At 44.1% G+C, this 16189-nt stretch overlaps 1 protein-coding gene across 2 annotated transcripts in view; it reads right to left on the bottom strand.

Annotated features, from left to right (window-relative positions):
• KIF13B (kinesin family member 13B) overlaps nt 1-16189 on the bottom strand; it is a 367935-nt gene that overhangs the window by 184143 nt on the left and 167603 nt on the right. For both annotated transcript variants that reach the window (XM_073624835.1, XM_073624836.1), the window contains exons 12-13: nt 15051-15161; nt 9326-9460 (exon numbers count right to left, since the gene is read on the bottom strand). In XM_073624835.1, coding sequence (XP_073480936.1) covers nt 9326-9460; nt 15051-15161 — 246 coding nt within the window. The remainder of the gene's footprint in view (nt 1-9325; nt 9461-15050; nt 15162-16189) is intronic.

Raw genomic sequence — 16189 nt, 5'->3', positions numbered from 1 at the left:
GCGTTTGTGAACAGCAGTTTTCAGCTCTTTCCACAGATTCTCGATTGGATTCAGGTCTGGACTTTGACTTGGCCATTCTAACACCTGGATACGTTTATTTGTGAACCATTCCTTTGTAGATTTTGCTGTATGTTTGGGATCATTGTCTTGTTGGAAGATAAATCTCCGTCCCAGTTTCAGGTCTTTTGCAGACTCCAACTGGTTTTCATCCAGAATGGTCCTGTATTTGGCTCCATCCATCTTCCCCTCAATTTTATCCATCTTCCCTGTCCCTGCTGAAGAAAAGCAGGCCCAAACCATGATGCTGCCACCACCATGTTTGACAGTGGGGATGGTGTGTTGAGTGTGATGAGCTGTGTTGCTTTTACGCCAAACATATCGTTTTGCATTGTGGCCAAAAAGTTCGATTTTGGTTTCATCGGACCAGAGTACCTTCTTCCACATGTTTGGTGTGTCTCCCAGGTGGCTTGTGGCAAACTTTAGACGAGACTTTTTATGGATATCTTTGAGAAATGGCTTTCTTCTTGCCACTCTTCCATAAAGGCCAGATTTGTGCAGTGTACGACTGATTGTTGTCCTATGGACAGACTCTCCCACCTCAGCTGTAGTTCTCTGCAGTTCATCCAGAGTGATCATGGGCCTCTTGGCTGCATCTCTGATCAGTCTTCTCCTTGTCTGAGCTGAAAGTTTAGAGGGACAGCCAGGTCTTGGTAGATTTGCAGTGGTCTGATACTCCCATTTCAAAATGATCGCTTGCACAGTGCTCCTTGGGATGTTTAAAGCTTGGGAAATCTTTTTGTATCCAAATCCGGCTTTTAACTTCTCCACAACAGTATTACGGACCTGCCTGGTGTGTTCCTTGGTCTTCATGATGCTCTCTGCGCTTTCAACAGAACCCTGAGACTATCACAGAGCAGGTGCATTTATACAGAGACTTGATTACACAAAGGTGGATTCCATTTATCACCATCAGTCATTTAGGACAACATTGGATCATTCAGAGATCCTCGCTGAACTTCTGGAGTGAGTTTGCTGCACTGAAAGTAAAGGGGCCGAATAATTTTGCAGGCACCACTTTTCAGTTTTTTAATTGCTAAAAAAGTTTAAAATATCCAATAGATTTCATTCCACTTCACAATTGTGTCCCACTTGTTGGTGATTCTTCACAAAAAAAATAAAATTTTATATCTTTATGTTTGAAGCCTGAAATGTGGCAAAAGGTTGAAAAGTTCAAGGGGGCCGAATACTTTCGCAAGCCACTGTAGGGGGTAGAAAGGGGTTGGATAACTCCATCTTTTAGGCAGACAACCCATCCTACTCTAAACTTGGGACTAAGATGAACACTGACTTCAGGCTGCTGAAGGCTTATTTTGTCAATATGAACTTTGTCCTTGTATGTGATCGCTTTGTCTTAGACATGATCGGGGACCAAACTGATTTATTTTCAATCAGCAGTGACTGGAACGGTCTCTGATAGCTGGGATTCAGAACCACCAGCCGTGCGCAGGTGTCCAGTGGTTCAGAAAGGAAGGACTTTATTAGTATACTGTATAACCTATCCCCAGCATTATACCACATTAATATACAAATATTGGGGGTAGGAAGGGGTTGAACAACTCCATCCTTTAGGCGGGCAACAAATCCTACTTTAAACTTGGAAGTATGATGAACAATGCCACCTTCTGTCACAGTACCAGTTATAGGTACAGTCTTTGACAGCTGGGATTCAGAGCCATCAGCCGAACAAAGTGTCGGGTGGCTCAGACAGGAAGACCTTTATTAATATATATCCCCGGCATGATACCATATTAATATACATCAATTGGGGGTAGGAAGGGGCTGAATACCTCCGTCCTTTAGGCAGACAACCCATTCTCCTCTAAACTTGGGACTAAGGTGACTATTGCCACCTTCAGGCTTAAGTGGCATTTACAAGCTGAAGGCCAGTTTCATCAATGTGGCCTCATATGTGATCGCTATGTCTTAGCAGACATAAATCGGGAACCATGCAGATTTTATTTTCAATCAGCAGTGACTGGAACGGTCTATGACAGCTGGGATTCACAGCCAATAGCTGTGCAAAGTGTCAGGTGATTCAGAAAGGAAGGACTTTATTGATCTATTCCTAGCATGCTGCCACACATATTGGGGTAGGATCAAAGCGGTCCTTCACCCTAGAAGCCAAAAATGAAGTCAGCAGCTACATATACTGCAGCTGCTGACTTTTAAGGATAGGACACTTACCTGTCCAGGGATCCAATGCGGTCTTCATCTGAGCCAGCTCTTCTGCCGTCTTCTTGTCCAGGCGCCGCCATGTTTAACCACTTACCCACTGGGCACTTAAACCCCCTTCCTAACCAAACCAATTTTCAGCTTTCGGTGCTCTCACATTTTGAATGACAATTACTCAGTCATGCAACACTGTACCTATATGAATTTTTTGTCCTTTTTTTCACACAAATAGAGCTTTCTTTTGGTGGTATTTAATCACCGCTGGGTTTTTATTTTTTTGCGCTATAAAAGAAAAAAGTCCGGAAATTCTGTAAAAAAATGCATTTTTCTTCGTTTCTGTTATAAAATTTTGCAAATTAGTCATTTTTCTTCATATATTTTGGCCAAAATGTATACTGCTACATATCTTAGGTAAAAATAACCCAAGTTGGTGCATATTATTTGGTCTTTGTGAAAGTTAGAGTGTCTACAAGCTATGGTGCCAATCTCTGAAAATTGATCATACCTAATGCACTGACGGCCTCTCATTTCTTGAGACCCTAACAAGCCAGGAAAGTACAAATACCCCCAAATGACCCATTTGTGGAAAGTAGATATTCAAAAGGTATTTAGTTAGAGGCATGGTGAGTTTTTGTAATTTTTTCCCCACAATTCTTTGCAAAATCAAGATTTTGTTTTTCTTTTTTTTAATCACAAAAATATTAGCAGGTTATTTCTCACACACAGCATATGCATAGCACAAATTACACCCCAAAACACATTCTACTATTCCTCCTGAGTACGGCGATACCACATGTGTGAGACTTTTACACAGCGTGGCCACATACAGAAGCCCAACATGCAGGGAGCACCGTCAGGCGCACCACAATGTATAATCTATGAGGCATAATGAGTCTTTTGAACATGTCATTTTTTTCTACAAGTTTTTGGAAAATGTGTAAAGAAAATGAAAACGCATTTTTTTAAAAAAAATGTTGTCCATTTACACAATGTTGCTAACACATAGCATGTACATACCAAATATTACACCCCAAAATAGATTCTCCTACTCCTCCTGAGTATGATACCACATGTGTGAGACTTTTCCACAGCGTGGCCACAGATAGGCCCAACATGCAGGGAGCACCTTCAGGTGTTCTAGGAGCATAAATGTCAAATCTAATTTGACTACCTATTACACTTTTGTGAGGCACTCTAGTGGCATGGATGAGAACTGGTGTGGCATGAATGGGGATGGATGAGCCATGGATGGGGATGGCTGAGTAGGGATGGGATGACTGAGCATGAATGAGTACGGATGGGTATGGCTGAGTAAGGCCTGGGTACAGCTGAGTAAGGCCTGGGTACAGCTAAGTATGGTCGGGTATAGATGGGATGGCCGGGTACGACTGAGTACGGCCGGGTACGACTGAGTACGGCCGGGTACGGCTGAGTACGGCTGAGTACGGCCGGGTACGGCTGAGTACGGCGGGTACGGCTGAGTACGGCGGGTACGGCTGAGTACAGCTGGGTACGGCTGAGTACAGCTGGGTACGGCTGAGTACGGTTGGGTACGGCTGAGTACGGTTGGGTACGGCTGAGTATGGTTGGGTACGGCTGAGTACGGATGGGTATGGCTAATTATGGATGGGGGTGGATGAGATGGCTGAGCATGGATGGATGGATGAGTATGCCGAGTATGGATGGGTATGCTGAGTATGGATGGCTGAGCATGGATGAATGGATGAGTATGCCGAGTATGGAGGAGTATGGATGGGTGAGCATGGATGGATGAGTATGCTGAGTATGGATGGCTGAGCATGGATGGATGGATGAGTATGCTGAGTATGGATGGGTATGCTTAGCATGGATGGGTGAGTATGGATGGATGGATGTGTATGCCGAGTATGGATGGGATTCTAGGAGGACGTCAATGTACGCCCTCCCAGAGTTATCGAGCCACGCTGTAGCCATCATTCGGCTATAGCGCGGTCGGCAAGCAGTTCATTTTAGGAAGCCGGCTGTGACTGCTTGCAGCTTCACAGCCAGCTTCCCACTGCGCATGTTCAAGCGGCACTGCACTTCGTGAATGGTCCCGCAGCTTTCTGGGACGTGCCCCAGGAGGGGGGGCGCAACTTCCTCTTGGATTGACATGGGGATCTAACCGGAAGTGGATATCTGTTAAAACCAGGTGCCCCCCCCCCCCCCCCCAAAAAAAAGTGTCTAAACTTACAGAGGAGGGGGAGAGGAGGCAGACAAGCAGAACTTCCCCTTTTGGGTGAAGTTCCACTTTAATTCTATTCTTTAACAACCTAAGATTGACAGGTCCACTTTAACATAGATATTCGATCATCAGCAACACATGGGCAGATATGGTCCCAAGACAAAAGTCGGGCTCAGCCCTGACACAAGCAGTGGGCTTCCTTTTAGGACATAGGTGCTGAACCTGTGGCCCACCAGCTGCTGCGGAACTACAAGTCGCATGAGGTATAGCAAGCTGCCAACAGTTAAAAGCATGACTTCCAAAGGCAGAGGCATGATGGAGGGCCACAGGTTGAGCACCCTTGTTACAGGAGGAGCTAGGCAAATATTAAAATGCCTTGATGGGCCAATGTCAGTCTGGAGGAGTGAGCATTCCTGGATGGCTGTATTTGCATGCAGACCACTACTGAACCTCCATGACTGAAAGAACTGAAATCGAAAGATTGAAAGAACTGAAATCAAGCAAAAAAGGGGAGGAGCATGGACAGTCAGGGCTAAGATGTCCTCCAGCCAGGAAACGAGACAAGCTCTATCTGCAGCTTTTAATGCACATTGTGAGAAGCTCACAGTGTGCAGTGAAATCAGAGTAAGCCATTTCAGTCCAGGAGAGGAGCCGGTACAACGTTAACTGTCAGCACATTTTAGGCCAGGCCAGTTTTGCACTGACGACCTGATGTTTAGAACTGTAGGGTTGGCATGGCTCCAGAAGCCCCTGTCCTACACAAAGCCTTTCTACACTTAACTCCCTGATAAAACAGAAAGCTCTTGTTGTACACGGGGACATATTCTCCTTCCCAGGAGGCTCCGATTACTGAATACAAGTAAAGATCCCGGTCTTACCCTCATCTGTGTGTCCCTGACACAGCACAAAGGCTCAGCGGGTCAGCAAGAAGCTTCAATGCGTTTCTGCTGGCACTGCAGCCATTGGACATGGGTGAGAGACGCCAACACTGAGGAATAGGCAAGGATGTTGTAGCGTAATGAGACAATCCGCAATTGTTAACTAGACCTCAGCAGTGATCTTTTTTTCCCCTCTTTACTTGAATCAAAATCAAGGACAGGAAAAGGAAAAAGCTACAAAGAGGTTAAATTTGTAAAAAAAAAAAAAAAAAAAAAACTCCTGAGAAAAGAAAGATATTAAAAAAATGTAATTACTGAACAAAGTTATCTCTTATGGCAGTGGTAGTCAACTTGGCAAAAACAGGGGGTCTCAAGTGTGGCCCGACACGTACGGCACAGTGGCTTTGCTTTCATTCATTTGTATGGTGATACCACACGGTATAACGTATGTCTCACCACGCCTTAAAGTGGTTCCAAAAGGCTCAAGGTTTTTTACCTTCATGCATCCTATGCTTGAAGGTAAAAAAAACCTTGGTGCAGCTCCCCCCTCACCCCCCCCCCCCCCCCCCTTATACTATATACGTGAGCCCCATCTCGATCCAGTGATGTGCATGAGAGCAGCAGCTTTCTCTGGACTCTCTTCTCATTAGCTCCTGTCAACCACAGCCAGTGAGCCAATGAGGAAAGAGCAGGGGCAGGGCTGATCCGCGCCCTATGTGTAAATGGACACACAGAGTGCAGCTCAGGAGCGAGCCTGCTTGAGTGCCCCCATAGCAAGAGGCTTGCTATTGGGGGCACTTGACAGGGGGGAGGATCTCAGAATGCCGGCGGGGGACCCAAAAAGAGGAGAATCGGGGCTGCTCTGTGCAAAACCATTGCACAAAGCAGGTACAGTACATCCGGAAAGTATTCACAGCGCTTCACTTTTTCCACATTTTGTTATGTTATAGCCTTATTCCAAAATTGATTAAATTCATTATTTTCCTCCCTCAAAATTCTACAAATAATACACCATAACGACAACATGAAATAAGTTTGTTTGAAATCTTTGCAAATTTATTAAAAATAAAAAATGGAAAAATCCCATGTACATAAGTATTCACAGCCTTTGCGTGACATAAAAAATTGAGCTCAGGTGCATCCTGCTTCCATTGATCATCCAGAGTCCACTTGTGGTAAATTCAGTTGATTGGACATGATTTGGAAAGGCACACACCTCACTATATAAGGTCCCATAGTTAACAGTGCATGTCAGAGCACAAACCAAGCCATGAAGTCCAAGGAATTGTCTGTAGACCTCCGAGACAGGATTGTATCGAGGCACAGATCTGGGGAAGGGTACAGAAAAAATTCTGTAGCATTGAAGGTCCCAATGAGCACAGTGGCCTCCATCATCCATAAATGGAAGAAGGTTGGAACCACCAAGACTCTTCCTAGAACGGGCCGCCCGGCCAAACTGAGCGATCGGGGGGAGAAGGGCCGTAGTCAGGGAGGTGACCAAGAACCCAATGGCCACTCTGACAGAGCTCCAGCATTTCTCCGTGGAGAGAGGAGAACCTCCCAGAAGAAAAACCATCTCTGCAGCACTCCACCAATCAGGCCTGTATGGTAGAATGGACATATGGAAGCCACTCCTCAGTAAAAGGCACACAACAGCCCGCCTGGAGTTTGCCCAAAGGCACCTGAAGGACTCTCAGACCATGAGAAAACAAAATTCTCTGGTCTGATGACTCAAAGATTGAACTCGTTGGCCTGAATGGCAAGTGTCATGTATGGAGGAAACCAGGCACCGCTCATCACCTCGCCAATACCAACCCTACAGTGAAGCATGGTGGTGGCAACATCATGCTGTGTTGATGTTTTTCAGCGGCAGGAACCAGGAGACTAGTCAGGATTGAGGGAAAGATGAATACAGCAATGTACAGAGACATCCTTGATGAAAACCTGCTCCAGAGTGCTCTGGACCTCAGACTGGGGCAAAGGTTCATCTTCCAACAGGACAATGACCCTAAGCACACAGTCAAGATAACAAAAGAGTGGCTACGGGGACAACTCTGTGAATGTCTTTGAGTGGCCCAGCCAGAGCCCAGACTGGAACCCGATTGAACATCTCTGGAGAGATCTGAAAATGGTTGTGCACCGACGCTCCCCATCCAACCTGATAGAGCGTGAGAGGTCCTGCAAAGAAGAATGGGAAAAACTGCCCAAAAATAGGTGTGCCAAGCTTGTAGCATCATACTCAAAAAGACTTGAGGCTGGATTCAGTGCCAAAACTGCTTCAACAAAGTATTGAGCAAAGGCTGTGAATACTTAGGCACATGGTATTTTTTTCGTTTTTTATTTTTAAAGAGGCGGTCCACCTAAAAAAAAAAAAAATATTAAAAGCCAGCAGCTACAATTACTGCAGCTGCTGACTTTTAATAAATGGACACTTAACCTGTCCCATGGTCCAACGATGTCGGCAGCCGAAGCCGATCAATCGCTCGGCTCTCGGCAGCTGCCGGGTGAGGGAATCAGGAAGTGAAGCATTTGTGGCTTCTCTTCCCGGTTCCCTACTGCGCATGCGCGAGTCACACTGCGCGTCCTAACTGGTCCCCGCTATCTCCTGGGACCTGTGTGTTTCCCAGGAGACAGCGGGGTGGCGGGAGGGGGCGTGACTCGCGGGAGTCTATTCCCAGAAGTGGGTGCAAATACCTGTATTATACAGGTATCTGCACCCTCCTCCCCTCTGAAAGGTGCCAAATGTGACACCGGAGGGGGGGGGGGGGGGTTCCGAAAAGCGGAGGTTCCATTTTTGTGTGGAACTCCACTTTAATAAAGTTGCAAAGAATAAAAACAAACTTCTGTCACGCTGTCATTTTGGGGTATTGTTTGTAGAATTTTGGGAAAAATAATTTACTCTATTTTGGAATAAGGCTGTAACATAACAAAATGTGGAAAAAGCAAAGCGCTGCGAATACGTTCCGGATGCCCTGTAAGTATAACAGGTTTGCCATTTAAAAAAAAAAAAAAAATTCCTTTAGAATAATGCATGGATCATATATATTGCACCAGTGCTAATCGAAGCCCACTCAGTACCCCAAATGATGATGTAAGTGCTACCAACATATCTGCTTCTGGTTCAGTCATGCAGAGTCTACAGGGCACAGTGTGGGGCCAGGTGAGCCTCACTAATAATCGCTGCTGATAGGAGAGTACAGGCAGTACTGCCGTACCAGGCCCAGGCCCTATCCAGGCTAGCAGGGGGGCCTGGGCCCAGAAGGGGTTGCCTGTTAGCCACAGTGCAATGTCCATTGGGGTTGCTGGCGACAGACACTGCAGGACCTCTTCAGATACGAACACATGATACAGCCGCGGTGTGGACTTTCCTGAACTCTGAACTGTCGCTGCATCTGAGGTCTGGTGAATGGGTTCCAGGGGTGAGGGGAAGGTGGCAGTATGAACAGTGGGGGTGGGCTGGTATAGAGTGGGTGAGCTGGTTGGGGGGGTGTCTGTGCTGAGAGGAAGGTTAAAGAGTATGAGGACATGGGGAGACACTGGGGGAAGTGGGGTCTGTCAGGTAGACTGTATGGAGCCTCCTGATTTCTAATGAAGCCCAGACCAACAGGATTTAAAGCTTAGCAGAGGATCTTGCAAGGTTATGCCATCTGCATTACGGCAATGACTTTCTGTGAAGTATAGCAGTAGATCGGGAACATCCCCACACACGTTTGAGCCTTGGAGGTGGTTAGTAGCATATGGGGATCTTAGGCAGAAGGTGGCCCAGTGCCTAGAGAAACGATTGGATGGAAATCTGAAGTTTTGGCCAGGTAAGCCCATGTCCCCCTACTCCCCTCTACAAGGCTTCAGGTTTAATTTTACCTGCAGTGTACCTTTACATCTCACTTCTGTTTTTTTTTTTTTTTTTTACATAAAACATTTCTAGGGCCTCCAGGCCAACAATAAAATATCTCCTCATCACCTGTATTGCCCCATATTTCACAGATCTCTGCAATTTCCATTACTGACTCACCTTAAGGTAGTAAACCAGAAGCTCGTTGAGGGCAGGGTCTGCATTTAAATTGACTAAAAAGCACTTGTTGTCTCCGACTTTAATCCCTGAGGACTGGAGTGATATACCGAGACTCTCGAGCTGCTTCTGGCGCTCCTAGAAGACCGGACAGAATAGAACATAAGCATACATACAAAAATCCACACACCAACATCAGCAAAGTGCTACCAAATTAAAGTGATCTGTGGAGAAACTTCAATTGCAATGATAACCAGCTGAGAGCCCTCTAATACAATTAGGGATTAAAGTAAGCCTGTTAGAACAGAATTACCAGGGCTGCCACTGTTGTCTGATCCCTCTGAGAAAGCCAGGCCTGTGGCATTACAAGTAAGGTGGCGTAACGCGTAAGGAGCAGGAGACGGTGGTGTAACGGGTAAGGAGCCGGAGTTGGTGACAAAAGTGGGAGGAGTTACGAGTCACGGAGGAGAGTACCCAAGAAAGTGGTCTGTAGTAGGAGAACATACCCAGTCCCCAGGGGAATGCGGCAGTAGTTCCTTGTACATAATCACAGTACACACAAGCTGTGGTCTTCCCTATTATGTGAATAGGTGCCAGCACAGGTGAAAACAGTGTAACCTACTGTGGTGCACCAGTTATAGTGCACGCTTTTTGTGAGTGTTTTTAATCTAGACATTTTAAATAAAATGGTTGTTCTACAGTTCTATGATGTTTTATCAGATTCTTTTGTTACTGGTTTTCGGGAATGGATGGTAATGTGAGAGGTCATCTATTACACAAAACACAGCGGACCCCATATATTCCCTTAAAGGGACAGGCACATTGTGACTGTATATTGGGTAGGTCAACTTCATGAAGCAAGCTGCTAGAGGTGGCGGATTAGGAGTCATGAGAAGTGGTGATTAAATGTGGAAAAAGTGGTTAACAAGTGGAATAAAGAGCACAATTTGCACATTTCATGGAGTGTACATATAATGTTCCTTATAGACATTTAATTATTATTTGGGACTTTTGCACATTTTATGCTTTTTATGGATATTCATTATTGTATGATCATTTCTGTACACGTCGTATAAACATATACATTTATGGTGGTGTAGCGCAGGATCTAGTTTTTATATATACAGTGGGGACGGAAAGTATTCAGACCCCCTTAAATTTTTCACTCTTTGTTATATTGCAGCCATTTGCTAAAATCATTTAAGTTCATTTTTTTCCTCATTAATGTACACACAGCACCCCATATTGACAGAAAAACACAGAACTGTTGACATTTTTGCAGATTTATTAATAAAGAAAAACTGAAATATCACATGGTCCCAAGTATTCAGACCCTTTGCTCAGTATTTAGTAGAAGCACCCTTTTGATGTAATACAGCCATGAGTCTTTTTGGGAAAGTTGCAACAAGTTTTTCACACCTGGATTTGGGGATCCTCTGACATTCCTCCTTGCAGATCCTCTCCAGTTCTGTCAGGTTGGATGGTAAACGTTGGTGGACGGCCATTTTTAGGTCTCTCCAGAGATGCTCAATTGGGTTTAAGTCAGGGCTCTGGCTGGGCCATTCAAGAACAGTCACGGAGTTGTTGTGAAGACACTCCTTCGTTATTTTAGCTGTGTGCTTAGGGTCATTGTCTTGTTTTAAGGTAAACCTTCGGCCCAGTCTGAGGTCCTGAGCACTCTGGAGAAGATTTTCGTCCAGGATATCCCTGTACTTGGCCGCATTCATCTTTCCCTCGATTACAACCAGTCGTCTTGTCCCTGCAGCTAAAAAACACCCCCACAGCATGATGCTGCCACCACCATGCTTCACTGTTGGGACTGTATTGGACAGGTGATGAGCAGTGCCTGGTTTTCTCCACACATACCGCTTAGAATTAAGGTCAAAAAGTTCTATCTTGATCTCATCAGACCAGAGAATCTTATTTCTCACCATCTTGGAGTCCTTCAGGTGTTTTTTTAGCAAACTCCATGTGGGCTTTCATGTGTCTTGCACTGAGGAGAGACTTCCCTCGGGCCACTCTGCCATAAAGCCCAACTGGTGGAGGGCTGCAGTGATGGTTGACTTTCTACAACTTTCTCCCATCTCCCCACTCTCTGGAGCTCAGCCACAGTGATCTTTGGGTTCTTCTTTACCTCTCTCACCAAGGCTCTTCTCCCCCGATAGCTCAGTTTGGCCGGACATCCAGCTCTAGGAAGGGTTCTGGTCGTCCCATATGTCTTCCATTTAAGGATTATGGAGGACACTGAGCTCTTAGGAACCTTAAGTGCAGCAGAAATGTTTGTAACCTTGGCCAGATCTGTGCCTTGCCACAATTCTGTCTCTGAGCTCTTCAGGCAGTTCCTTTGACCTCATGATTCTCATTTGCTCTGACATGCACTGTGAGCTGTAAGGTCTTATATAGACAGGTGTGTGGCTTTCCTAATCAAGTCCAATCAGTAAAATCAAACACAGCTGGACTCAAATGAAGGTGTAGAACCATCTCAAGGATGATCAGAAGAAATGGACAGCACCTGAGTTAAATATATGAGTGTCACAGCAAAGGGTCTGAATACTTAGGACCATGTGATATTTCAGTTTTTCTTTTTAATAAATCTGCAAAATTGTCAACAATTCTGTGTTTTTCTGTCAATATGAGGTGCTGTGTGTACATTAATGAGGAAAAAAAAATGAACTTAAATGATTTTAGCAAATGGCTGCAATATAACAAAGAGTGAAAAATTTGAGGGGGTCTGAATACTTTCCGTCCCCACTGTATGCCACTGTCGCCCTGTTTCCTAAATCAGCTCTTTAGTTAAACTTACATGTTTTATAAAGAGAATATGTAATTGACCATCCTTAGAACCAACAACAACTGATGATAAAGCTATACATTGTCCCTAGCACATACAGGTGCCCCAGGAAATCCTGCCGAAGAGCACCCTGACTAACCATGACCTCAGGCCATAAGACTGAGAAAACGCCTGATCCCCTGGGAAAGAACCTGGCATCTGGGCAGAACAGCTATGACAATTTACCTGAACAGAGCCAGAACAAAAAGGAGAAACCCAAAGAACCCTCTTCAAGAGGTTGCAGATCTGTCAAGGGAAGAGCACCTAACCCAGAGTAGACAAGTCTCATGAAGTCAACAATACATACTCTGTTCACAGCAGAGGGGTACAGCAGCAGGAGGCCAACGTGTTTTACTTGCTGATACCCCAGAAAGGAATAATGCCCCCCCATTGATGATCTCTTCTGGCCATGCAGGATCTGAGGTGCACCTACTGTAGGGTGTGTGTGAATGTCTGCGCTCAGAGATTAACTATTTCCTTAATAGAGACATAGTAAGCAAGGTTGGAACTCTCACCATAGTCCAGCAGAGGAACAGAATTACTTTCCTTACCGAGAGGAGGGCTCCCACTCCTTCTCAAAGGAGTGTCCAAGCCAGGACATGTGTCCAAATAAACTCCCAATGTGGAGGAACTACTTTTTCTATTTAAAAAAAAAAAAATATGACAGGTTCACTTGAATGCCCAAACCCCAACCATCTCCAACTTTCTTTCACTGCCCTTACGTTCATATGTCAGTGCCTTAAATCTCCACTCTGTGTAAGCTCAGTGGTAGACCTGTTCCATCATACACAGTGTAGGGGTCTGGCAACTTAGCGCTCAGGCTAGAGGACTATAATCCTCATGGCTTTCATGCACCACCAGAGCAGTGGGGAAGAGTGGTCAAGGGGAATTCGTTTTCAAGAGACCCTGTCACTTTGCCCTGAACGTGTAAAGAGGCAGACTCTGGAATCCTGGTACTTCTAAATGTACACAGTTTACTCAATGAAAACCCATACTATGGCATGCACATTGATTTTTTTTAACACAATTACAACCCTCCCCCCTCCATTCTTGGCATTATTGAGATGCCAGGAATATTCATCTCAAAAGCTGGAGTGACGTAACATCACTTATCCTGTACTCAGACAATATCTCAACATTCTTTTGGATGTCACTCGACATTTGCTTCCTGGTTTGTGTTTAGGTTGCTACTGAACTGCAGTGGAGACCCAACACAAAACAGGGTTCTCCTGCAATCACTGGCATGCAGCTCATTGAGGGGGCAAATCTAAACACTGGGGAGGAATTCTACAAAAAAAAAAAATAAAAGGGGGAAACCTAGATACCTTTAATTGAAAAAAAAGAAGATTGTTGCAAGTTAGTACTTCAGTGATTGTATTCTAGCTAATGAACCCTTTGCAAGGTGCACGCTTCATGACTGTCTGGTGGGTCACAGCTCAAGAACAAAGGTCTGATGAAAAGCACATACTGCGGGTAAGTATTCAACATTTTTCAAGGTAAATAGATTTCTAAAGGTGCTATTGACATGAAATTTTCACCATGTCGTTAACAACCCATGCAAACCATACAAAGAAACCAAAACAAATAAGATCAGAAATTAAGTTATGTGTAATAAAATGGAATGACACAGGGAAAACGCCTTGAACACATGAAGAACGGGAGGTGCAAAAAGCCATGGAAAGCCAAGACACGAGCTGAAATCAGTAATTATAAAGCAATCCCGTCCTTGTCAGTGCAAATTAATATCAGCTGGTTCAGTCTCAACTGATGGCCTATAAAAAGGTGTCTCATTACCAAGGTGTCACACAAGAAACATCTCATGATGGGTAAAAGCAAAGAGCTTTCTCAAGACCTTCGCAACCTTATTGTTGCAAAACATACTGATGGCATTGGTTACAAAAGAACTTCTGAATGTTCCAGTGAGCACTGTTCGGGCCATAATCTGTGGGGCTGTTTTTCAGCACACGGTACTGGCAAACTTCATATCCTTAAAGGAAGGATGAATGGAAAAATGTACCAAGACATTCTTGATAAAAATCTGCTGCCATCTACCAGGATGATGAAGATGAAATGAGGGCGGACATTTCAGCAAGACAATGATCCCAAACACAAAGCCAAGGAAACTATTTTGGTTTCAAAAAAAGAAAAAGCTGCTAAAATGGCCCAGCCAATCACCTGACTTGAATCAAATAGAAAATCTATGGAAAAACTAAAGATCAGAGTCCATAGAAGAGGTCCACGGAACCTTCAATATTTGAAGACTGTGTGGAAGAATGGGCCAAAATCACACCTGAGCAATACATGCGACTAGTTTCTCCATACAAGAGGCGTCTTGAAGTCGTCATTACCAACAAAGGATTTTGTACCAAGTATTAAAAACATTTCCGTTTTCAATACTTTTTCCCTGTGTCATTCCATTTTATTACACAGAACTTCATTTCTGAACTTATTTGTTTTGGTGTCTTTGTATGGATTGCATGGGTTGGTGAAAATTTGTCAATAGCACCTTCAGAAATATATTTACCTAGAAAAATGGTGACGTGTTTAATACTTATTTTACTCGTATGTACAGAACTTGGCAGGTGTACTATTGTGACACAGTGCTGAAATCTGAAAATTAGCCTGGGCAGAAAGAGGGTGAAAGTGTCCGGTATTGAAGTGGTTAATGAGTACTGGGAGCAATTTATAGATCACCCAGAGACTGCAACATGTGATATTTTTGCTGACTACAGTAAGGCAACTAAATGATTATTATGATAAAGTGCCCAGGCAGTTCAATCAAACACAAACTGATTGAATTCACCTGCCACTTAGATCTAGCCTTCAGCTGGATATTCGCTACCCAAAAGAAATGAATTATCAATACCAAATACTGAATACAACAATCTGGGCTACAACCTGAGCGATTTCTTCCGTCTTGCGCAGTTTCTCCTCCCACGTCACGGTCATTTCTTGGATGAGCTTCTCCGACTCCTGTAACCGATCTTTCAGCTCAGGCGCCTTCATTGACTGGTAAGTAAAAAAAAAAAAAGAAAAAAAAGTACATAAAATATATCTGGACAAAATATATGAAATAAAAGTGCTAAGAGATGCAGAGCTTGGAATTCCTAGGGTTGAATGGATATTGCTGCTGTAGACGTGGCAGCTGAAACAGAAAAAGCATCCTCCTAATTATCCCAAAATAGAAATATAAATATCAAAATTTAAAAGGGTCTTTGTATAGAACATTCACTGTGAAGATGTCATTCACACAATTACCATGAATGTCTGCCACACCGTTCGTTATATAATTATCTCCTATAAGTGTCAGCGCCATCTAGTAGCCATAATGCGTTTTTTTTTTTTTTTAGTTATTTCAGGAAAAAATACTGCATTATGGCCAGTAGATGGAACTGATGCTGGGAAATAATCATATTCTAAACAATAGGGCAAACATTTCTGGTGCAAATGGTTAAGACATCTACATGGCAAATGTTTTATATATAGACCAATTGAAAATCTCTAAACTCGCCAATAAATCCTAAATATGCATTAAAAAAATTTTCAAAAACAGATGTGTAATAGAGTTCCTACTTTGTTACTCATGCTATTGGAGGAAACAGATACCAGTGTTGCTGTTTTGCTACAAATCTGTTACCGACGCATCTTTTGGGATACCTATTTATGATTTATTGGTGTGTCCAGAGATCTCCTAAGTGTTAGAGTGGTTGTAAACAAAGCATATCCCTCTATAGCGGTAGTATTAAACACAATTTACAGAGGTCCGACCAGTAAAATGTTCTTCAAGTTGGGGTCCAAAAAGCACTTATCGCAGTCTCAGGTTCCCTAGAGGAAAAAGGAGAGCATGGGAATCACTGTAGGTGCTGCCTGCCGGGGTGGTTGGTGTCACACCTTTAAAGCCCCATAAAAGTGGGCGACGTCCCCTCTGACAAAATGTGCAGGGCGGAGCCACGCATAAACTCTACAGCACATGCGCAATCTTTGTATAGCCATTGTTAGTGTTGGAAACTGACCCGTTTGTGGCTTTGGATGTGACA

Source organism: Aquarana catesbeiana, linkage group LG04 (assembly GCF_042186555.1).
Source record: "Aquarana catesbeiana isolate 2022-GZ linkage group LG04, ASM4218655v1, whole genome shotgun sequence".
Lineage (NCBI taxonomy): Eukaryota > Metazoa > Chordata > Amphibia > Anura > Ranidae > Aquarana > Aquarana catesbeiana.
Note: the sequence above shows the minus strand (reverse complement) of the source record. Positions and strands in the feature narration are given on the sequence as shown.